Source organism: Camelus bactrianus, chromosome 13 (assembly GCF_048773025.1).
Source record: "Camelus bactrianus isolate YW-2024 breed Bactrian camel chromosome 13, ASM4877302v1, whole genome shotgun sequence".
Classification (NCBI taxonomy): domain Eukaryota; kingdom Metazoa; phylum Chordata; class Mammalia; order Artiodactyla; family Camelidae; genus Camelus; species Camelus bactrianus.
Window position 1 is genome coordinate 26583557 of NC_133551.1, and position 25095 is coordinate 26608651.

The 25095-nt window shown below is 35.6% G+C and overlaps 1 protein-coding gene and 1 long non-coding RNA gene across 6 annotated transcripts in view; one reads left to right on the plus strand and one right to left on the minus strand.

The window, feature by feature from the left end:
• Nucleotides 1–8132, minus strand: part of LOC123619270 (uncharacterized) — a 243719-nt gene extending 235587 nt beyond the window's left edge. For 3 of the 4 annotated variants that reach the window (XR_006727828.2, XR_006727826.2, XR_006727829.2), the window contains exons 1-2: nt 7995–8132; nt 6863–6960 (exon numbers count right to left, since the gene is read on the minus strand). This is a non-coding gene — a long non-coding RNA (uncharacterized LOC123619270). The remainder of the gene's footprint in view (nt 1–6862; nt 6961–7994) is intronic. The other variant, XR_006727827.2, reaches the window with a different exon arrangement.
• A 384-nt stretch (nt 8133–8516) lies between these two features.
• ZRANB2 (zinc finger RANBP2-type containing 2) lies at nt 8517–23480 on the plus strand. Of its 2 annotated transcripts, XM_010963408.3 has the most exons (11): nt 8517–8597; nt 10643–10695; nt 10785–10893; nt 11916–11998; nt 14430–14506; nt 14781–14915; nt 16057–16223; nt 17768–17854; nt 19798–19953; nt 21009–21082; nt 21628–23480. In XM_010963408.3, the coding sequence occupies exons 1-10, from the start codon at nt 8542–8544 to the stop codon at nt 21040–21042; spliced, it is 957 nt and encodes a 318-aa protein (XP_010961710.1). In that variant the 5' UTR covers nt 8517–8541; the 3' UTR covers nt 21043–21082; nt 21628–23480. The 2 variants fall into 2 exon arrangements, with proteins under 2 accessions (XP_010961710.1, XP_010961711.1); XM_010963409.3 differs by lacking the exon at nt 21009–21082.
• The last annotated feature ends 1615 nt before the right edge of the window (nt 23481–25095 follow it).

Here is a 25095-nt window from a genome sequence, read left to right on the forward strand (position 1 = left end):
CCTCCCCTTCAGGAAACTGTGCTTTCTGACTGGACAGCCTGGGTCAAGAATCCCAAACTGTGCCTGAGGTTACGGGAAGCACCATGATTGACCTTTCCCCTAGAAGTATCTGGAGTATGAGACTGCACTCGGAAAGCACATTAAGCAGAAATAAACTGTTACTGTTTTGGTCCACTCAAACAAGAGACTTGTAAATTCTACTGATACAAAAAACTTTCCTGTTGCTAAACTTCATCTATTTTTCTCTAGTTTCTAGCTGCAAAAAAAACCTCTCCAGTTATGTCCTGTGGCTCATTGAATATAGGCAAAATAACGAGTAGTGACAGCAAAGAATTGGAACAACTAGGCTCAATCTTGTGGTCTGTGGGAAAGCCAAAGAAATGCTTAATAAGGCCGCATGAGGAACCTTACAAAGAATATCCCAAGTAGGTCTTTTCTATACAATTCTCTTAATGTCCTCAAATCCACTTGCCTACAGAAATTCTAACATAGCAACTGAATTTCTTTAACTTTAGGCAGGGGCACAAACAGTTATCCTACTGACCTAATACTCCAGGAGGGACTTTTTTTGTTTGGCTAAAATAGTATTTACTTTTAAGTTAAATCTGAATGTCTTTCGATAGTTTGTCACAGTCTCCCTCACCGCCTAGTGCCTTACCCAGACCTACTTCACTCATTTACACTACTGCCTGGACCCTGTAAGCACCTGAGTTTTTGAGCTACAGTTTAAAGACTTGATTTCTTCTAAACTGAAAATTCCTTTTAAAAAGAATGTATACTTAAAATTGTTTTTAGCTATTTATACCAGTGTAAATACGCTTTTAGCTATTTATACCAGTGTAAATACGCTTCTCAACTGTTTTTCATTGGAAAGAAAACTAGGGGGGGAAAGCTTTTGACTAAGAATAAGGCTGAAGCAATAAACTGCACCAGGACCAGGACCAGCCAGATGCCTTGTGCACAGAATTTAAGGAGGCACTCTCAGGTGACACCTCCAAGCTCAGCACCTTGAGTCGGCCTCCCTAAATTCCACGGACCACGTAACTTGCTTGGCTCACTCTAGTCCCAGCCCTGAAGGAGAACGTTTAACCACTTTTGGTTTCTGTTACTTACAATGAAATAACCCTGATGCATTGCCCTTTTCCATCCATGAACTGGGAGAGTTGTTCCACCGGAGAACACCCATAATATCTTGTAATTATGCCTATACTACACTCAAAAACCACTTTCTAACTATCTTTACACATCTGTATTTACCAGCACCCCTGAGCTCCTTAAAGAAAGAAGCTGTGAGATCGTTCTCTTTGTAGCAAAAATACCTAGCCTTGTTCTGTTGAGTGGGTGAGTGAGCGAATGCATGAATATGCTGTTCGCATCAAGCATCACACTCCTCCTGTGGCATGAAATGCCTATGACATCTTGTGTCAGCTCAAATATCTTACCTTTGTCATTGGTTGATGGTAGATTTAAAAAATTTTCTAATTATGATACAATTTTCCCTTAAATCTGTATGTAATCTCAGTATTATCCACTTTTTTTAAAACACATGTGGTCTAGAAAGCACTGCATTCAATTTGCAACTGACACCTTATTCTTGCTTTGCCTTTCAGCCTCCAGCAGGGCCAGCCTCCTTGACCTAATTAGACTTCTCCACTCCCACACGGCTAGTAAATACTATAATTAATTTATAAAGGACTCTGGAACACCAGCTGGCAATAATTTCCTATTAATGGTTTGCACAGAACAAAAAGAGCATTTAGTCGTAGGAGATTTGTGAAGTATGTATGTATACTCACATCTTTCAACCCACTGAATTTCTAAGAATGTCAAATTGTAAAGTGTACCAAGTCAACAATGTTTAATAATTTCTTGTCATTTCTTTCAGCACATTTTAGTTTGAATTGTAGAAAGAAATCTGTGTGACAAAATATTCCTAGAGATGTATATTTGGAGTATGTGAGACTTGCCTGTCCATGAATATTCACACACATCCCAAGCACTATAATAAACTATGTTGTTCTTAAAAGAATCTGAAAGAGAAGAAGGTGGACAGTCCATTTAAGGAGTTCTTAATGCCTTGAGATAGTGACAACTGTAGTGACCATCTGTTGGAGTATTTGCCTATTCAAGAGCCGTGGCAGGCAAAATTTTTAAGATGGTTCTCCAAATTCCTGTCTCCTGGTATGCATGCCCTGTATTATACTCTGCCTTTGAGTGTGGGCAGGACCTGTTAATGTGATGGGATGTTACTCCTTGGATTAGGGGATGGAATCATTTCTCCCATGACTACTTTACGTTGTGAAAGACTCCAGTCGTGGTGGTAAGGAACAGTAATGGTAGCAGTGGCAGCAGCAGCAGCAACAGGAACCGACTGTGGGGAAATTCTCCCGCAGGCAAGTAAGCTCCATGATGCAAGAGAGCTGTGTGGTTAGGACCGGAGGGCCATCTCTAAGAGCTGAGAGAGAGCCCTGGCCAACATCTGGCAAGAAAAGGACCCTAGTCCTCTAGTTACAAGGAACTGAATTCTATCAACAACCTGAATGAGTCAGCAAGATGACCCCCAGCCCACACCCTGATTGCTATCTGGTGAGACCCTAAGCAGAGAATAAGCCATCCTGAGGCTTCTGACCTAATGAAGCTGAAGCTGATGGATAATGTGTTGCTTTAAACTGCTAAATTTGTAGTAATCAGTTACATAACACTAGAAAACTAATATGAGAATCAACAGCCATCCCACAGCTGTAAATCCCAGAGCTCCCTGGGGGCCTGGTGAACCCCACATACAGTGAGAGGAGGATATTTGTCAAGAGGGTCCTGAAGAGGAGAAACAGGGACTGAGGTCAAAAAAATCCATCCTGGTAAAGATTTAGGGTGTCCTCCTCAGAAGGGCCTGCTGACCTGGCCAGTCCCCAGTAGACAAAAGAACATTCAGGGTTTCCAATTCTGGGACCCACACAGGACTAGGTTCTGCCTTACAGGCCCTGCCAGATGGTCCCAGGCACCACAGAGAACTTACAACATTTGGAGGAAGGTTCTCCAAAGTAACCCCCACCAACACCCCTAGCCTGAAATTGCGGGGCTTGGTTAAAAGTCCTCTTGCTCAGGTCTAAGGGTGTAACTGTTTCTACCTGCCCTGTGAACTCAGTAGCAGGGAAAACTGGTCCATGGAAAGAAAATGATGTATAAGCAGATTCAATGGCAAGAGAGGAGAAAGCAGAGGAGAAAGTATGCTGCTTGGATGCGAGATGACTTTCAGTCTACTTCTGAATCTGTGCTGCACTCTTCCCTTCCTATTCCATCAAATGCCTTCTAATATTAATTCCCTCCTCTTTTTTGTTATTGAGCCATTTTATTATTTTTGTTATTTGCAAGCATACAAAGCTGATGCAATATCCAAAGCTAGATTCTTAGCATTGTAGTTTCAGAAACTCAAGTTTATCATTTCCACCAGGGCAAATTAACCTCTTGGGGATCAACATGTTAAGAAGACCCATAAGAAACTAACATGAACCTCAGAGTGCCAGTTTATCAATCTATAAAGAAACCTAAATCTAGAAAGAAAAACTTATACGGAGAATTTGCTCTGTGTATTTTACCATGATTGGTTAAATGTACTCAGGAGAAAAAATTATCAGAGGGTTGTTTGGTTGAGCATATAAAGTCATACCTTGTTATGGGGGCGAGGGGCAGGGGTTGGTTCCAGAACCCTAAGCAGATCCCAAAATTGGTGGATGCTCAAGATCAATAGTCAGCCTGCCCAATCAGTGGTTCCTCATTCAACCAACCCGGGATCATGTAGTACTGTATGTATTTACTGGAAAAAATTCTCTGTATAAGTGAACTAGTGTAGTCCAAACCCTTGTTGTTCATGGATCAACTCTAATTAGAAGAAAGAGAATGGATAGTCTCGGGGGATTTTTGTTTCAAGTTAGGATAGTTGAAATTCCTCTTCTATTCTAGGAATATTTCTCTTTAAAAATTAGTTTTAGTCCTTGAACTCAAGTAGCCTTCTGATTATTGCCACATATATTCTTATAATTTGTCTACTGTAATCCTAGACTTATCCCAAATCATCTTTCTGTTCACATATGATTCTCCCAGAAAATTTTCTCTAACTATAGTTGGTTAACTTTTTGGTACATTAAGCATATTATTCACCACCTCTAGTATCTATTATCTGTGAGTCTTTAATTAAAGAATTAATTAAATAATAATAGCCATTATTTACTGAGTTCTACCTATTAAGCATTTAAAGTGAGCTTTCTCACTTACTCCTTTTAGTAATTCTAGAGTACTGATACTATTATCATCACCTCTATTTCCTAGATGAAGAAACAAAATACAAATAGTTTAAGTGATTTGCCTAAGTTCACATAGTTAACAAGTGGCAGAGCTCGGCTGTGAACCCAAGAAATCTGACTATAGAGTCACCATATGTTACAATTTACAGCCTTTCACGAGGTACTTACACTTTCTAAACCTTGAAACAAAGCTAACAGTACCTTACCTGAAGATTGTTAGAAGTCTGAATGTGATAATGGATATAAAGCTCTTAGCACACTACCAAATATATAGTGTTTACTAAATAGATATCATTAGTATAATTCTCTCAGGAATATGGATTGGATTTAGGAGATTCCTACTCACCTTAATAGTGCAAACACAAACTAGATTTTAGAATGAGTTCATTCTATTGTCAGATGGCTGATCTAATCAGTCACATCAGTCTTCCAACTTCAATTCCAAATGATATTACCCAATTTCCAAAATCTGAGTACCCTCCCCTCCATTTTGCAGACTGCACATATTGCTCTAAAACTCAGTCACAACTTCACACACTCCACAACTCTGCCTAAGGTCACTGCTGCCCTAGTGACCTAAAAAGTGACTTTCACTTTCCACAAATCCCCAGATTAAATGTAGGGAATTACAGAGGTATGAGTTTCACAGATGTATGTATGTATGTATGTATGTATGTATGTATGTATATTTGTATTTATTTACCTAAATCTCTTGTTCTTTTGAGTAAGATCTACTTATTTCAAGAGCAAACATTTTATGGTTGCTTCTTAAGTTATAATTCCAGATATTTTATAACACAAGGATTAATATACCGTAAATTTTTTTTTAAATTCTGGTCAACCAAAAAAAATTATTTTAATATATTCCAATTATGACTCTTGCAGTAAATTTAAGATTTGGAACTTTATACAAGATTATTTTTCACTGTTTTTGAATAGCAGATTTTTTTTCCTGTATATGTCTGAACATGCAAAGCACAAAACTTGCTTGATTTATCTGTATTTTAAAACATTCTCTTTGACTCTAGAAATGTAAACTTCAGAAGTTAGATCATTGTTACCTTAAACCCTCAGTTAACTGTAGAACTGAGAACAGATCTTTTAATAGCTGTGTAATACAACTTAACATGAGTTATGGCAGATTCAACATCCTGACTGTAAGAAACCTCAGTCACTATCAGGGCCAGAAGGTATCCATTCACCAATCATACTCAGAAGGCCACAAGGGCATCTGTGATCTCTTTGCCCTTAAAGTTAGTATAATATTTAGCAAGATCTACTGAATGGAGGAGGGGGTAGGAGGGGTATGATAAGATAAGTAATTTAAGTATTTATTTCTTACAATTGTTAAAGTTTAAAAAAAAAAGCCGAAATCAAAAGTGTACAGCTCCATGAATTTCTATAAAATGAAGATATTTGTGTAACCAGAACCCAGATCATGACAAAGAATATTATCAGGATTCCAAAAGGCTCCTCATGTCCCCTTCTGGTCACTATCTGCTCCCCACTCCTGAGGGGAACCATCATCCTAGATTAGTTTGGCCTGCTTTTGAACTGCATGTACATGGACTCATATAGCATGTGTTGGTATATGTCTGGCGTTTTCAATTTAATACTGTATTTGTGAGTGACAGCCACACTCTTCAATGTGATTGCAATTGGTTTATTGTCATTGCTGTATACAGTATTCCACTGTGTGCACATGAGCTTATTTATTCAGGCTACTGTTCATAAGCAATCAGGAACCTCTGGTTTGAGTGCAGTGATGAACATTATTACATACCTCTTTAGTGAACATATGTGCGTTTCTGTTGGGAATACACATAGAAGTGGAATTTTAGGGTCATGGGGTGACTACAAGTTCAGATTTAATAGATCCTGACAAACCTACTCCAAAGTAAATGTACCAGCTGACACATCCACTAGCAGTGTATGAGAATTCTAGTTGTTTGATACCCTCTCAGATACTTGGTATTGTGTAAATTACTCATTTTAATCATTCTGATGGATGTGTAGTGGTAATCTGTATTTCTTTGGCTTGCAGTGCCAGTCAAAATGGAGTTAGACCACTACAGTTTATCTTTCCTACTGATTACAACTAAAAGTTCAGGGCAAAATACAAAAAAGCAACTACCCGAGGACTCTAAAAAGTAAACAAAAACAGGCAGATTGGGGAAGAGAATCAAAACTTGGAAAAATACCGTGTGTGTTTGTTTTTCCTATTTTCTCCCACAGCTTTGACTTGAGGCCTGGCACCTAGTGGAACTGTGGTGGCAGCACAGGGAACAGAAACAGAGAGAAACTCCATGCATCTTGCCAGATGAATGGGGAAGTGGGGTTTCTAGGAGCTCAAGTCTGTGGGAAATAACTGGCTTTTTTTCTCCTTTTTTTTTTCCCCCTCTGGGCTTCGACCTGAGTTAGGGCCTAGGTTTGGAGAGCTACAAAACCAAGAGAAACTGTCTTTCTAGACAAGGAAACTGGGGAAGGCAGCCTCTATGTTCTATAGAGTATGGAGGGAACACAGGTTTGGGTTGGTTTTTTTTCCCTCTGTTTTCTCTCACCTCTTTGCTCCAGTGTGGGCCCTAGGCAGCTACCGTAGCTATGGCACGAAGTTAAAACTTCAAGAGAAAACTCATATTTCTACCAGGAAAAGAAGACCCTGAAAAACAGAGTATGAGAGGAATATCAAAAGGAGGAGAGCTGGAGAAGGGGACGCCCTCATTCTATGTATGAACCCACATAAGTTCTGTGCTCACACCTTAACTGAGCATCAGCAGAGCAGACAAAAAGCTGCTGCATAGCAAAAGATATGTGAACTGAACCACATTTTAAATTACTGCCCAAGTTCCAAAATAATTCCTGAGTGTTATAAGTATAGAACAGACTCAAAGCAGCACCATAAAGCCTTTGAAAACTGAACTGACATGGCACCACCCACAGGTGAGACTCAACTTGTGATATGAACCAAACTGGACGGATGGCTTCCTAAAACAAAACAAAAAAATGAACATTCCTCAAAGGCTTTTAACAGGACCCAGAGTTTATGCAACACCATATTCCAAATGCCTTGGATAAAAATCACAATTACTCAGTACACAAAGTGCTGGAAAAATATGGCCAGCTCTCAAGGAAATATCAACAGCTGCCAACCGCTGGATAACCAAGATGTTACAATTATGAAAGACTTTAGAGCAAACATAACTAGAAAGTAGTTGAAAACGTTCTCTCCAGATATACGTCGTACTCTAAGGGGAAAAAAACCCCCCTGTATTTTTGTATCCGAGTTAATGACAAAAGCTGGGATATAGAAGGGACAGACTGTCACCCAAAGTCTTATTACCAGGATATAGCAGTAAAATTAAGTGCAGCTACATACAAATTTATGCAACAATCTAGGATGATTTAAACATATATTGTTGAGTGAAAAAAAGGTGCAGACGATTACATAACAAAAATCTATTCTTGCAAGGTTTAACCGTTTATCAAATTAAACATATATGTACATAAACTTAATTTTTAAAAAGCAAAGGAATAAACCCGAAATACAGGAGAGTATTACCTCTGAAGGAAGACCAGGGGATGGAATGGGGAAAAGGCAAAGGTAATTTTAACAAAACTGGCAATAGCCTACTTTTAAAATTCCTGATCGGGTCCCATGTGTACCATGTTTATCTATTACATCTATTTACGTACCCCAAAACAGTAAGTTTCTAAACGACATCCCATGTGCACAGTGAAAGAACAGAGTTCTCAAGCCTTCACGAAAATGACTTCAAAAACTTGAAGAGCCCACTACACCTCACCCACTTACGGTAGACGTAGCTACCTGACGCTGCAAGCCCCAAAACGAACACAGTCACTTCCGCCCCCACCTCCCTAGCTCCGCCCATCTGAGCGGAAGTACTTTCCTTTCGGGTCCTCCCGCCTGTAGGGGGCTCTCCGAGGCTCCTAGTGCCACGAAGGCCTCCCGCCTGGGCTGTCCTGGCGGCGCCTGTTAGTTTAGCTGTAGAGAATACATTTGCATTGTAACTCTTTCGGCCAGGAAAAAGTCTTACGGGCATGTTACTCTGGATAATAACGTTCAGACTCACTCCTGGCCGAGTACTCTCACTGTCAAACCCCGTCACAGTTGTGCGAGAGAGTCAGGCGGCGTGGGGACAGCCCCGGAGTGCCAAAAGTCCCCGGCCCGCTTCCTCTTCACAAGACGTAGCTGCGGGTGGCTGTGGTGGCGGCGTCCAAGATGTCGACCAAGAATTTCCGAGTCAGTGACGGTGACTGGATTTGCCCTGACAAAAAGTGAGTTCATGAGGACCCCGAATTGGAGCGGGGTCGATCGGTGGAGGCTTTCCGAGGTCGAATGGGCATTTTCCGTTTTTACGACCTCTGATGCGTTAAGCCGGGTGGAGGCGGCGAACTGCCGGCTCCCGGCGGGAAGGAGGCTCTTTCGTCTCCTCACGGTGAGGTCTTTTGGGAGCCTTTGTTTTCAGTTTATCTCCAGCGTTTCCTCGACTGTACCTCTCCAAGATAGCCAGTCGCTTTGGGGAACGAGATGGCCGACCCTTTGCCCCACACCCCGCCCCCGCCCCCGCCCCCGGCCGGGTTTCAGCGATACGGAAATCCTGGTCAAGGCCAGCTCGGTATCGGATCTTCCACACGTGACTTCTTGCAGAACTTTACTCTTGTTCGCTGAAAGCGTTGCTTTCTGCAACTCATCCTTTTGCTTCTCCTAGTTCACCTTGCCTTTTTTGTTTGTTTTGTTGTTGTTGGTTTTAATTCAAACCTTACGTACTCTATACTTTTTCCCACGAACACTAGCTATCTTTGGTTGGAGAAATTGACTTTATTAGCCTTCAATTTCCCCACAAAAATCGAACCTTTCGCCCCGTTAGAGCCGAAGCACATGAGGCCTGTGTTTTTTTTCTGCCTGCTCAGCCCTGGAGAATGCCTGCTGCAGAGAAACACGTGTTTTTGTGGCCCTGCCTTTTGACATTGTTGCTGAAGCCAGTGTGCGCTAGTAAAATGTTAGTTACATTTTATTGACGGGTGCTTAAATGGGTGTACCTATCTGGGGATGTACGAAAATTATGACGGAACGTAATTGTCAGAAAAAAATTGCACAACTCATGTTCCAATAAAAACCTTTGATTTCTTGTCCCTAAGCCACAGGTAGCATTTTGTGTTGTTGGTCATTTGTAGAATGATGTGCTTTTGACAGTGTCAGTAATGACAGTATACTCAAAAATTTGAGGTAGATTTTTCTGAGAGTGCGTTTCAACTCAGTTACGAATATATGAATAGAGTAATGTCTACAATGTCTATAAATCCAGAAAACATTTTCAGAATATGTTTTCAATGCTTGTTGAGGCCAAAAGGATATTCTTCAGAGGGAAGAACAACCTAAAAATTATTTGGAATGCTTCAGTTTACTGTCCATTCCGTTTTTCACATCTCTTTATTTCATTCTAGTGTAACACCTAAAAAAGTAATCAGTTATTTAAAATTTGAGCTTTACATGTTATTTAGAGCATTCAGCATGCTTTTACCGGTATGGAGATACACTATGGACCACAGTGGTGAACCCAATAATTTTTTTGTTTTTTAATTTTGTTGAATATCATCATGAAGTGTTACTCTATATGTTGATTATTGCTTGTAGTTTTTAAACTGGGTTTCAGAGGTTTGATATCACCCCAAACTCAGTTTCCTTATAATTACTGAACCTATTTATATTTTTAGTCAGTACAACCTATTTTTCTTTGTTTCTTACCATTCTACCTCCTGCTTCCAATAAGTGTTTTATTAAGATCTGTGAAGCCCTCTGTGACTTACTCATTTTCTTCCTCTTGGTCCATCCTTAGGATTTTGTATTTCTCATAGTACTTTACACAATTTTATATAATTTTATTTTCTACACTGAGGGTTACTGTAAAGTTTTTTGAACTCCCTGGTGCCTCATCAGTAATTGTTCAGTGGAGTCACATCTCAATTCAGCTTTGTAAAGAGGTTTCATCATAATTAAAGATATATGCTAATATGAGGACTCTGAGGCACAGAGATCCTAAGTGACTTACTAGGATTACATAATTAGTAAGTGAAAGATTGGAGTTTCTTATTCTCGACATGTGACTTCAAATCTTTTTTTCCCAACTAAATTGTGAGGTTTGTTTTGTTTTGTTTGGGTAGTTAACATTGACATTAACATGATATGAGATGGTGTTAGAAGTTCACAAGTTCTAGACCCAGGTATTATAGGAGGACAAATTAAAAAGTTGTGTACACAGAATTTTTTAAATTGTAAACTTTTAAAAGATGTCTCTAAATATTCTTTACTTGCTTTTCAGATGTGGAAATGTAAACTTTGCTAGAAGAACCAGCTGTAACAGATGTGGTCGAGGTAAGTATTTAAGGAAGCTTCTATTAAGATTATATATACAGATCACTTCTTTATTTCCCCAGATTCATGCTGGATTTTTCTATTTTCAGAGAAAACGACTGAGGCTAAGATGATGAAAGCTGGTGGCACTGAAATAGGAAAGACACTTGCAGAAAAGAGCAGAGGCCTATTTAGTGCTAATGACTGGCAGTGTAAAACGTACGTATCAAATTATCATCCCTGCTTTTTTCCATTATATATCTAGCCACTACTTGTTAATATTACCAGCTCTTACTAGTCACATTAACAAGCCAAAGTAACCTTTAAATCAAAGATCTGTTGATTATTATTCAGTCTGTGTCTGATATATAACTATAAAAGACTTTTAAATTCTACTTTTTAATGGTAATATTGGTTGTTACTAAGATGGATTTTATATGTATCAGTAAACAGATGCTTAAGGCGAGCTAACATTCAGAAAAAAAGAGGGAGGGGTATTTCAATGCACTAAAACCTATTTCTGTTATTAAAAATCTCAAAAACTTTTAACCTGTATCATTAATGTGAAATATATAGCAAAATTTATCTTGCCTTCTTGCACAGTTATTTTAGAATTGTATGTTGCATGGCATACATAATTATTCCTGAGTAGGTAGGTTTCTTAGTATTTTTGATTTTCAAGTACTGTATTGATTTTTCCAGTATCCATCTTTTTCTGTTACGCAGATGAATCAAATACATATGAAAGAGGACTAAGGGTCTTACACAAATTTCTGATCTTATATATAGTAAAATTAGTATTAGAGAATTTTCCAGCAATAAGTTAAGTCATTGAATTTGGTATGCTGTGGAATTCAGTTCTAGAACTGATTCCTCAAAAAAAAAAAAAATTTTTTTTTTTTTAATATTTGGAGGATATAACCTTACTCTTGAGGTGAATTTGGAAACTGAGAAATTAGTAGACTCTTTCATTTAAAATGTTTTTCCCCCCAAGGCAGCAGAATTGCTATAGATAAATTTGTCATTTCTCATACAATGACAAAGGCAAGCCTTATATTGTATAGCTTTTGCTTTTCTACTTAAATAGTTCAGTCTGTTGGAATCCATGTTCTCTCTTATAGAATCCTTAAAACATTTTTTATGGTAGTGATTTCACCCTTTTTGTTTTTAAAATTCTAGAATGTCTAAAAACATACTGCTTTTCTTACAGTCTACTGATTTGATATTTTTCACTTTCAAAGTTGCAGTAATGTGAATTGGGCCAGAAGATCAGAGTGTAACATGTGTAATACACCAAAGTATGCTAAGCTGGAAGAAAGAACAGGTGAGGTACAAAAACATTCTAACTAAATGCTTTTGAAAGAACTAAAAATTGAGTTGTTAATTATATCACCTTCTCAAAAGAGCAGGGTAAATGAGGATTCTGTTTATTCTGATCTTACAGTTTTTAACTTGGTATTTTTTTCTTCATCCATAAAGTCATCTTCTGTTTCATAATTCCACAGTTTACAAAGTACAGCATCAGGGAGCCCTATCCTCACAAATTGTGACCTTAGGATACTTTGTTCCTCAACCTTTCCTCCACTGGTCTACCTGTTTGTTATTAATAATGATAGAGTAATACCTTTTTTTTTCATTCATTTGATATTTTAGTATGACAGAAAAAAGCGTAGGGGCACCTTTTAAAGTATTTATCTAAAGCTTAGGCAATAATTCTCAAACTTGGCTATGCCTTAGAATCATTTGAGAAACTTAAAAATACAGATTCCAAAACAGCTGTCAAAGGTCTTTGGAGTTGAGCCCCCAAAATCTGTAGATCATTCAGATGGTGTTGGATAACCACTGGCCTGAATAATAACCTGCCATTGACTCTGTTGTCAGCAGTGAAATGAAAATATTTACCTAAGAATATAGTTTTGCCATTACCATCAGTTAGCCGAGTTACATTATCAGTATACCTCAAATCTGACTTTATCATTCAACAACCCTTACAGTCAAAGGCTTCTTTCTATATATAGTCACTTTATCAGACTTAGACTTAGTAAACTGCTTCCCTGTTTTCTTTTCCTCCCTGACTTTAGACTATTCCATTGTATCTTTGGTTTTGGGGCATAAGAGACCCACTAAAGAATCCTTTGGACCTAGCCCTTCCAAACTGCAACAGAAATTCTAGGATCATCCCCCTCCCCCTTTTTAAAACTTTATATTCTCACATGTGAGAACCTTATAGCCTGTCTTCTTGGACATTTTTTTCTTTTTCAATCCTCACGTCCTACTCTAGTCTCCTTATTCTCAGGTAGTAGTCTTGCCTATGTACTACTGATTGGATAGATTAAGGCCGTCTACTAATAAAGGACTCTTTTTTTCTCCTTCCCTCACCTTTTTAAGGTTTACATTTTTTTCCATTTAAAAAAAAAAATCCCTCTGCCCCCCCCCCACCCCGTTGTTTATACTCTCTTCTTTTTAGTTTCATCATCTACTTGCCACAGAATCTTGGGATTCTTCAAGGTCCAATCCCTAAGATCTTTCTTTGCTCTGTATTTTCTATGCATTTTTTTCTAAGCCCTAAGTCTAAGTAACCATTGGCACACCATGATAATCAAATTTATGTCTTTAGCTTAGACTTCTTTGACCTGTATATTCAGGTGCCTATTCAGCATCACCATGTAAATGTCAAGCTCATTATATCCAAACTGAATTCATGATTTTCCCTCAGGACCTGGCCCTTTTCTAGTGATCTCTTTCTCATGATTAGTATCACACATCATACGCTTGTTACATAAGCCAGAAACTCAGAAGTCCTTCGTAATAAGTCCTTTATTTCTCATCTACCTCCCAGAGTCTTTTCCTTTACTACCCTAGGTGAAGATACCACTATATGTTGTTTCTTGGAAACATTTTGCTGGTTCATTCAATCCTTAAATGTGGAAATCACTCTTTATGTCCTGTTACTGTTCTGAAATATGTGAGTTAGTTAGATTGTATTATTCTTGACCACATACCTTTCTATTATTTTTTTCAATGGGAGATATTTTCAGTCTCAGCTAAGCGTACAACAGAGACCTGGCAGTCTAAATTGTAGATTTTAGTTGTGACATCAAACGATAATGGTTTACTAATGTTGATTGCTTTCTAATAGAATATTTTGAAAATACTGAAAAGTTTATTGGTTTCAGAAAACTTGAGTGACTTCAGCCATGTATTTAAAATAGTTGCATTAAAACCAGTTTGGATGTCCTTTATCATGTCACTTGATTTGCCTACATAACTAAGAATTTTCTAAGCTATAGCTACATTTTGGCCTGGCAAAATTTCAGTGTATCAGAGGATTTCAGAGTGTTTGCAACTGGTAAACAGTGAAATTTGATTGTTGGTTCTTACTGAGCCCACTTCTCCCAGAAGAATTATAATAAACTACAGAGAAAACTCCTTTTAAAACTTGGTTATAGCAGAAGTTTAAGGAGGTGTTTTCCAATCGTACATTCCATGCATTAGTCAAGTCATACAGGACATTGTGAAATTGAGAAGAGGTAGAAATATAGCCACAAACGTTTCCAGCTGTGAATCTAACTTGGAGACTGTTCTTTGTAGTGACTTTTTTTTTTTTTTTTAAAGACCGGTAATTTATTACAGACAAGTGCTGTGGATAGGATTTTCTTTTTTTTTTTTTTTTCCTATTGCTTAGAGGTGATTTTGACACATTTCTGTTATTTTGATGGATTGTCATAGGATAACAATTTATGCCCCTTTTTTAGGATATGGTGGTGGTTTTAATGAAAGAGAAAATGTTGAATATATAGAAAGAGAAGAATCTGATGGTGAATATGATGAGGTAAGCTATATGTTAGTGTACGAGTTGAATGCAACTTAGAGAAACATGTTAGAAAATGTCTCAAATGCAAAAGGAAAATACTAAATGTATCTCATGTTTGTAAGTATACTTTGAGTCTTTTATAGCAGCTTAGCATTTTGTAGGAAATTGTGATTAACTTAAATATAATTGACATAAAAAATATATTGATCAGAATATGTAAAAGTGACTTTTTAGAAAAATCTTAATGTTAGTAGTTTCAGCTAACAGGAATATTATGAAACTTCTTCTCTAGTTTGGACGTAAAAAGAAAAAATACAGAGGGAAGGCAGTTGGTCCTGCATCTATTTTAAAGGAAGTTGAAGATAAAGAATCTGATGGAGAAGAAGAGGATGAGGATGAAGACCTTTCTAAGTATAAATTAGATGAGGTAATTGATTTCCTTGTTATATTTTCCCTTTGTCTTATTCGAGCTATGGCATAACATTTGAATGTGTTTGACAGCCTTTGGCCCATAGTGAGGATATGTTCTCCAGTGTAATCATTTGTTTTCACAAAGATTTTGAAATTCCACTCTGCGAAGCACTATTCTGGCTCTGGAGATACAATAAGGACTGAGATAGAACTAGTCTTCTCTTAATGAAACTTAAATTCTACAGAGGGAAAGACATAAATGGACAAGATAGTTTGGATATCAATACTGTCTTGATACACGTGATAAGAGATCATTAGAAGAGCTACTTTGGTTCCAATGGATGGGAGATTCCTGAGGAAGTAAAATTTGAGCTAAGACTTGAATGAGAAAAATGATATGAAGGAGCCTAAGGTCAAAGCACTTTTAGGCAGTGAGAGCAGCAAGTGAAGTTTCCCTAGTAGAAAGCAAGCCAGCAATATTCAAAAAATCATATATAGGCTAGTGTGGTTAGACCAGAGGAGAGAATGTGACAGAGGGGACAACAACCACATCAGATCTAGTGATAACTTATTCTGTGGGGCCTGAGTATAAAATTTTATGGATGAGTAGATCCAGATTAAGGGTACTTTGGGGTCTAAACATAGGAGGCCCTCAAACGCAACTAAACAAATGTGGAACGATTTTTATAAACAAACAAATGAGGTATATTATCTAATGTGTTTCAAAAGGATGACTGTCAACATACTGAAATATTGAGGAGACAGTATGGATTCCCAAAGTTAGGGAGACTAGTCTAAAAGATTATGGTAGTGTACCAGTGGAAAGAATGAAGTTGTGAACCTAAGACTTAAGGGAAGTGGTTTCAAGAACTTTTAAAGGAGTAAAACTGAAAATTCTTGACAGCTCATTTGGTAATACATTGTGACAGAAAAAAGGGGACATGAGTGTGACTTCTATGTTTACTTCTTTGGAATGTCTAAGACAGTCATTGAGTCTCTTTAGCTGAGATGAGGAATATTTCAGGTTTGAGAATGAATTTGCTGAGATGTTAGTGATATAGCCATATGGAGATGTCCACTACACGGAGCTAGTCATTCCTAGTAGATAGCTTCGATATCTAAATGTTTAAATATAATTGATCCTGAATTTTTGATAGGATGAGGATGAAGATGATGCTGATCTCTCAAAATATAATCTTGATGCCAGTGAAGAAGAAGATAGTAATAATAAAAAGAAATCTAATAGACGAAGTCGCTCAAAGTCTCGGTCTTCACGATCTTCATCACGCTCATCCTCCCACTCGAGTTCAAGGTCTAGGTCCAGGTAAACGGGTACAGGTCAAGGGTAACACCAGTCAAAATGTCAGTATCTAACTTCTTTATTTATAAATTTTGTTTTTCTTGGCTAAATAAACTTTCCTTTTCTTTTAGAGTTTTCATTCAAATCACCTCTTAAAAGATAATTTTCTTTATCTTAGTTCCAGGAAGTTATTATTGTCCAGAAATTTCAGAAATGCAAAATTTTAATATGAAACTTCCTTAGGCTGTTTAAGCACCATGCCTTTTATTAAAATAGACTTGAACAATTCAATTAAATCATTATAAATGATACTTAGTTACCTCATCATTATATATGATATTCAGTTACCTTAGAAAGTTTTAAGTAAATAAAGTGAAGATTGATTTATATTTCCACTGATGACACTGAAGACTAGTACAGAAATTTTCTAGGCATTAAATTGTTGCTTATTACACAGTGCTTTAGTAACTTTGGTATAGATATTCTGAGTAAAGGAGCAAATTCAGCTGTATTAGTTCTATGGTCTTCATGTTCATACTTTATGGAGCTGTCCAGTAATAAATTAGAGGATTTAATTGGTTTTGTACTTGAATATTGTTTTGTTAAGTAAAATTTTAATAAATATTCCCTGATTGTGTAATCAACAATAAAAATAAAATTTGGGGTGAGAAAAAGCAATACCTTTTATAAGCAGTGTTCCCTTGAACTCCTATTCGGTCAAGTGAAACCATGAGCAATGAATTTTAACTGTAGTGAAGAATAAAATACTAGCTAATTGAATACTTAACAGTTAGATAGTTGTTACTGAGTACTATAAAGCCTGGAAGCTTAAAAGTGTGGTTAGAAAGATACTAGTTTTAAGGTGAAAATGTAATCTTTTTCTGTAGATTATTATTTTCAGGGACAAATTAAATGTATAAATTAGATTAATAAAATTTATTTCATTTGTTTTTTTTTTTTATTCAAATAGGCCATATCTCCACTTGTGTCACTTTTTAGTAATATAATTACCTAAAACAATGGCAGGATTGTTAATGTATTTTTCCTTTAATTCTCTAACCTTTGAGGAGATGGGAAAACATAGAAGTTAAAAACATACACATGTCAAAATTTAAGCTTCATACTAGCTAGTGATCAAGGAAATAGAAGGACTTTATAAGGGAAATTGACAGAAATATTTCACAGACGTTAAATATGAATTGCAACATTCACTATTCCTGGATGTGTAAGTCTCAGAATACTATTAACTATTTGTGAACATTAAATATTCAATGTTAATTAATGACAATGCTGGATGTTTTTATTTGTATAATCTTGAATGATTTTGAGTGATTTTGTGGAACTTGGAAAGTAATAGTTGATCATTTTCAAAAATTATCTATTAAGTTTTGGCATAAATTTTAAAATGGAACAATAAGTTTAGTTACTTTAAAATATTGTGTTTTGAAGATATATGTCCTAAATAGTTATTATATGAAAATGAATTCTAATGCATATTTTTCTTTCAGTGTTCGTATCACAGCTCAATAAAATGGTCCTGGAAAAAAAAATCATTCCATGTGTTCCAGGTCCCGTTCAAGAAGTTCTTCCAGTTCGCAGTCAAGATCTCGTTCCAGTTCCAGAGAACGTTCGAGATCTCGTGGGTCGAAATCAAGGTGAATGAGGTAGCATCTCTCTGTAAAGCAGAGAGAAAAAAATATTTAAAGGCTGCAGAAGGTGTTGCTGCTTTTTTTCTCTTATTTTGCTTCTACTTGTCGATTTTATTTTAGCATTAGAAAACTAATGCACTTGCCTCAGCTTAATTTTCTCACCATGAGACATTTCCATTACAAGCAGTGTGCCAAGACATTCCCATGATTGAATTAAGGTGGTTATTTTGGCATTATGCAAGCTTTGCTATATTTGTGCTAAAATGTGATGAATAGGAAGATGGAGCCAAGTCTTATCACCAGATGTCTATTCATTAAAGTTATATTTGCAATGGTAGTTAAAATTAGAGACACGCAAATTAAAAGTTTACTTGGTTTTTTAGAGAAAGAAAAATAACGCTGCCTCAAAACAGATTTTCTTTTGCAAGACAGTTTCAATATTTACAGAAACAATTTTGTCATTTATATCAGGTGAAGTTTCTGGAGGGCTTTATTTTCATTTCTCTGTAATATTACACAGTATTATGCATAGTATGTGTAATATGTAAGACGTGTAGACACTTCTTAAATTACACAAACTAAATCAAGAAGTCTGGTTGGTTAGTCTAGGTAGAAGGTGATCTTCAAGTAAACATTCTTGTTAACTTCAGGTAGCATTTAGTCAGACCTACAGAGGCAAAAATAATTTGTAAAGATGCAAATGAGAAACTAGCTTTTAGTCTCAAAGTTTTTTTCTAAACTTAGTCAAAATATGCTGCTTTCTTTTTAAGTTAATTTATTGATCTATTAAAAGCACGTGTCATAAATAAGAAAATAACTGAAATTCCACTTGTGTGGAACTTCACGCTGAAGTGTAGTGATAGCTATTTTGGTAAAATGATTGCTTAATAGTTTATTAGAGCCAACTCTAGCATTAGAGGGCAACTGCAATTTAACAACATTAAGGAGAAACGATTGATGAGCACACTTGTATTAAGCCAATACAAAATAAGAGCAAATGAGTTTATTCTTATCATTATTATGTATTATCAATGTTCTAGTTCTTTTGCTTGAGTGCTTCTTAGGTGAAGATTCTTAAATCCTAGTTCCCTTTGGGAAGCACTTTGATTAACATTTACAGAACAGCCTTCATATTCTTTGCAAACATTTTTTTCATTGCTTATAACTTTCCAAAGAATTCTCCTTTTGGGCTTTCTGATTTTATTTTAAGCCCAAAGGTGAATTTTTTGGGAAGTTTGAGCTAAATTACTTCAACCAAAATATGTAAATGAAGAAAAAAATTGTATTTAAACATTTGCACATTACCTCTACCTGAAACATGTGAATGTCAACACTTCATTCTTCATGGATAGTGATCTTTCATAAAAATAAATATTGTTAATATAAATTGTTTTGAAAGTTATTCATTTTATTTTTTCTTTGAATATTTAGCAGTTTAATAGCTACTGTTCTTTGTCATTTTGTCCCCCTGCTTTTTCTGTAGCAACTTAACTAATAGTTGCATAGTTCCACAAAGAATTGTTACACTTATTTTCCTCAGGGAGTTGTATGATACAGTTTTTTGACCACATGGAGATGTAGTTTCTAGACACAAAGTCGTGCAAATGCCCAGTTACCTGTTGGTTTTGCTATTTATATATACTTTAAAATGAAAGCCTTAAATTAAAAAAAAATTAAGATTCTCCTTTAATATATTAAGCTGGTTTTTAATTACAAGTAATGAGCACTTAGAATCTTTAAAGGTGACGAAATTAAAGTAAATGTATTTAAATAGAGTTGAGTTCATGGTTGAACCAGAAGTCTTCTGTTGAATAAGCTGTAAGTATTCTTTCTTACAAAATTTTTATAGTTATAAATTCTTATTTGTTTATTTTTGGAGCTATTAACTAAACTATTTACCTCATTTCTTCTTTTAATGAAATGTTTGATTTGTTTCTCAATCAATGAAGATCCAGCTCCAGGTCCCACAGGGGCTCTTCTTCCCCACGAAAAAGATCTTATTCAAGTTCATCATCATCTCCTGAGAGGAACAGAAAGAGAAGTCGTTCTAGATCTTCATCTGGTGATCGCAAAAAAAGACGAACAAGATCACGGTCACCCGAAAGGTTTGGGTTTCTGTAGAAATAAGAATGGGTGTTCTTAAGTGTGTTTAATAGATTAAGTAACTTCTTAGTCAAGGATTAGGTTTTCATTGTCTCCTTTGTTCCCACTTTAAATTATTCTTTTCAACTTTGAACTTCAAAAAACAGATTACTTTGTTTATCCTGTGTGCTTTGACCAAGTTGTTCAGAAAAGTTGTAGAGCAAAACACTCTTCTGCTATCTGATTATTTTATTGTTTAGATTTTTATTTTTATATATAATTATAGCCAACTCTCGGTTATTTTGTCTTTCAAGATTTTAATTCAGAAGCTGTGTGATGATGTAATTTAGAGGTTGATTTTTATAGGTATTTATGCTATTGATTTTACATTAAATATTAGAAACTGTAGAATTCTAGGGCATTTAGTAAGAAAATTAACTACTATAGATCATTGGAAATCTGTCCTCATTTAAATATGTGTAAATACATTTCTGCAGCAAATTATTGTTTCATGCCCTTTGTCTATAAGGAAATTGTTCTTGTAGCTAATAGATTTTTCATCTTACAATCTGAATCCATTTTTTGTAGAGAAAGAACTTTACTAGATTATTTTATCTATGTTTACATTTTTAAAATTTGGATAGTGTGTCATCCATCTTTCAGCCTTTTCTGCAGCAGACTAATTATTCTTTATCTCTCTCTTGGTTCTTAATGTCTAATTATATAGTCATTTTAATGGCTTCCTTAATAATCTTTGCAAATTCTTTATATCCTTTCAGCTTGTGAAAGTAAAGATTAGATAAAACCTGATTTTTTGGTGCATTCAGTGGTAGGATTACCTCTACTTGTACATAAGGATTGGTTTTGCTTCTTCCCATTTTGAAGTTTAGATATTAAGGTTACACACAACTAGTCTAGTTTCTGTGCATTTGTTCCTTTGTGAGAAAACTACGCTGTACTTGAATGAAATTCATTCTGTTGCTTTTTTGCCACTTCTGCACATTTTTATCTTAGCCACATATAATCCCCCTAGTTTGTTGTCATCTAAACTTAATGAACATGTTCTCTATTCCATAAGCCAGGTGATTGGTGAAAACACTAAACAACCCTGAGCCCAGGGCCAGCCCCTCGGAACACCACTACTTTACCCAGGTTGATATATTGACTTATTCATATTAGCTGCATGAATATAATCCTGTAACTAATTGTACAATCATCTTATGTGACCTAGATTTCCAAAACATGATTATTTATGGATATATATTTGCATATACAGTCAGAAGCCTTGCTGTACCTGTTTTACATGTAGACTTACCAGACTGTCTACAGTGTATCACAGAATGACTTGGGCACATTGTCATTACCAAGTTTATATGCCTTTGTTGTATATTAATCTAATTTTATATAATTTTGCAAGGCCTTCCTTTATTACCTTAAATAATTGAGAGGTGGCTATATCTTGAGGTATTTTTAAATTATAGAGAATTTTTAATTATTGTTACACTACTACTGGGCTCATATCCTAGGTTTAAGTACTAGTTAATTGTATGTATTTAAGTTTATATCCTAGATTTTAATTATTCATTTTGTCAGTGTAATGAGGTCTAATTTTTTTTATATTCTCGAAGTCTTATGATTGAGTGCTGATTTGAGCTCCAGCTCACTAGATTACCTGCTTTCTCCATTATGTCTTACAGGCACCACAGGTCATCTTCTGGATCATCCCATTCTGGTTCCCGTTCAAGTTCAAAAAAGAAATAATGTATTAAAATTTACATCTTAAAAAAAAAAAAGTCCAGTACAATGCATGAAGCATATTTTTTTAAGAAGTTGGTGTCTTACTTGGTCAGAAGTGCTAAATCTGCTAGTAGAGGTGCATGCCTTTCATTGCTTTTCAGAACAATACAGCTGTGTTTATTTGTGAAATTAAAAGTAAATAGTATTTTAAGCCATAATGTCCCAAAATAGATGGCTCTGTTTATCATTCATTATTTACAGCCATTTGCTTCATTTGAAACCATCTCAGCTATAACGAAGTACTATGTTTCTAATTTGAACTCTTGTTTTTCTCATCTCCAAATATGAACTGTCTGTTGACTTGAGACAGCATTACCTAGGCTTGTCTGGACTTTGAGCGTGGAGGCAAGACTGTGGTAAAGTAGTTGGAAACAGTCTGTATAAGTTAATCTGGGGAGAGGAGTCAATCTATTTATGTTAACCTATGTCGAAATAAATCTTAACAGAAAAATTTAACGAGTTGTAAAACAGTCAACTGGAAATTTCTTTATTTTGAAATTCCCTAATTTAAGGGTGCCTTAGAATCATTGTCTGTTTTATCCACTTTTGTAAGTTTAATACTGAAAAATTTTGTGAATTGCAAAGGAAAAGGGTGTTATTTCTCCCTTTCTATTTGCAGCAAGAATGCCTAATAGTTTATCTCTTCTCTACGATGGCTGATGAGAAAAACATCTTATTTTAAAATGTTTATTCTAACATTTTAAGAAGCTCTGTGTGATACCCTTTAAAAATCCCGTTATCGCATATGATAGGGTAAGCAGAGATTAAACCATGGTTAATGAAGAACCAATTGAAGAAAGCTTTTGAATTATATTTCTCTTTGGGTGAAGACCAACAGAGACATTGTGAATTTAAGTACACATATGCTTTGAAATGTTTAACTTTAAACATGCTGCATAAAGTTTTCTTCTGAGTAACGGATGCTTATTTTCTCATGACATAAGCAGGAATAATTGTTCCTATTCCCTTGAAATTACTTATGGCTTAAAATACTTTCAGGGTTTGTTTTATTTCTCAAAATTAAAATCTGGTCATTTGAGCTCTATTTTGTCTTCTGATTTAAAGAAAAAAAGATTTCTCTTAACAGTATCTTCAGTGACAATGCAAGGTAAGTATATTAAGGGAAACCGACAGCTGTGCTTGGGAACTTTTTGTCATGGGGATCGATACCCACTTTTTCTTGTTTTGGTTTGTTTCTCCTTAACTTACTGCAATTAAAAATTAAAATGTTTTAAGATATTTAGTAGGCAGACCAAAATTATATTTGTTTTTTATTTTAAAATGAGTGATTTTTCTCTTCAACTGATCTAAAGATAAAAGCAAAATAGCTTATGTAGAAATATTTTGATAATATTTTTACAATGAACTTCCCCTTGTTTTTTTATGTCTTAATTTTTCTTTGCTACATTTACTGTAGGTTGCACAAGAACTTTTACTCTTGTAATTGTGCCTCAGACTTCTTGAAAGTCCACCTTCTAAATTGCCCAGATGATCTTCTAGATTCTACATGTTACCGTTGGTTTATTCTTGTGCTTTCTGTATTTAAAACTTTGGCTGTACTAATAAGAAAATGCAAGAATTTAGCTAATAGTAGTTTACAGACAATTGAAATGATTATGATTTTATTTGGTTTAACTAAGCTGTGTTAGTTCATTTCATAAGGAAATGATGCTGTAGACAAATGTAAATAAAGCTTGTGAGTCAAGCATCAAGTTGTGTTTGTTAGAAATAAATTAGAATTTTTAAGCTGTGATTTAATGTTCATTTTTAAGCTATTTAAGTCTGGTTTGTTACTTTGGGTTGTGCATTTTAAACTCCCTATATTCACTTATCCTTTGTGTAATGTCACCTTATTTTTGTATATGAATGCTTGGTTTAAAACATTCCAAAGCTACGATCACTATATAATGTTGGGTACTTAACAATTTTTGTGACCTTTTTTTTTTTTTTTAACAGTAGCCAAATTAGTTGAAGACTTTATGCCAGAATATTAAATACCTCATTCCATGTGGTAGAATAGTGCACCACTGTGTGCTTCCTGAATTATTCTGTCACTTAAGCATCCAACAGCTATCCCTCTTAACTGCTAAGTGTTCTTAATTTTCCATTCAGAATCCTTTTATCCAAACAGTATTAAATGGTGTCTGGTAACAAATGCCCGAATTCAGAGCAAGCTCTAAGCATAAGACTATCTCTAGGCACAAGGTAAACTAGTCTTTGTTTTCTTTCTCATCTCTTGGTATTTGGCATCCACAACCAGTGTTGTAGATACTGGTAAAAAGGTAGAGAATTGCTACCTTCTGACCCCTGTTTTTGACATAATTTTTAGGGATGTTTGTTTTTTGTTTGTTTTTGTTTGTTTTTAATAGAAATAACCTTATAGCTTTCCTGAGCTGGAAATAGTTTTATTTCTGGAAAACAGAGTGGATAGTTTTAACTAAAAGACAGTTTAAGGTATGTAACAGTGATTTGCAGGCATTATGTAATTCTCCTTGTCACCTTTACATACTATTGTTTTTTCCTTGTTTTACAAAACGGAAGGTTACAACTTAAGGAAATTAAAAACTTCTCAAGGGAGTCACAGAAGTGGCTGAATGGGGATTTGCCCCTAAGTCTGACGGCAGAATTAGTGTTCCCTCTGATAACCTTACCAAATAATCTGAGAAGGTAAATGTTAAGCCAAACTGGTCAGATTTTTTTTTTTTAATGATTTGGTGAACTGGTGTTAATTTCAATCATTTATAGGTAGGTAGACAGATGGTAGACAGACATACTATTTTGAAGTAACTTTAGATTTACAGAAAAGGTTTCAAAGATAGTATACAGAGTTCCCATATACCTCCATCCAGTTTCAACCATTGTTAGCATATTGCCATGTAATTTTATTAAAACTAAGAAACCAGCATTGGCATATTACTATTACACTCCAGAGTTTATTTGAATTTAACATTTTTTTCATTAGTCTATTCCAGGGTACCACATTACACTTGTTTGTCATATTTCTTCAGTCTCCTCTAGTCTGAGTTTTTCATTCTTTCCTTGCTTTTGATAACTTAACAGTCTAGAGGAGTACCGGCAGGGTATACTTTAGAATGTCTCTCATCCTGAGTTTGCCTGGTTTTTCTTGTGATTAGACTGGGGTTTGGGTTTTTGGAGCAAATACCCTAGAGGTAAACAGCCCTTCCCATCACACCATGTCAGGGATACATGATACCCATATGACATCACTGGGAATGTTAACCTTAATCATTTGATTAAGGTAGGAATTATCTTAAATCACCATTGTAGTTCGTGTTTTTTTGTTTGTTTGTTTGTTTTTCTTAATCGACTCCATTCTTTGGAATCGAGTTACTAAGTATAGCCCACCT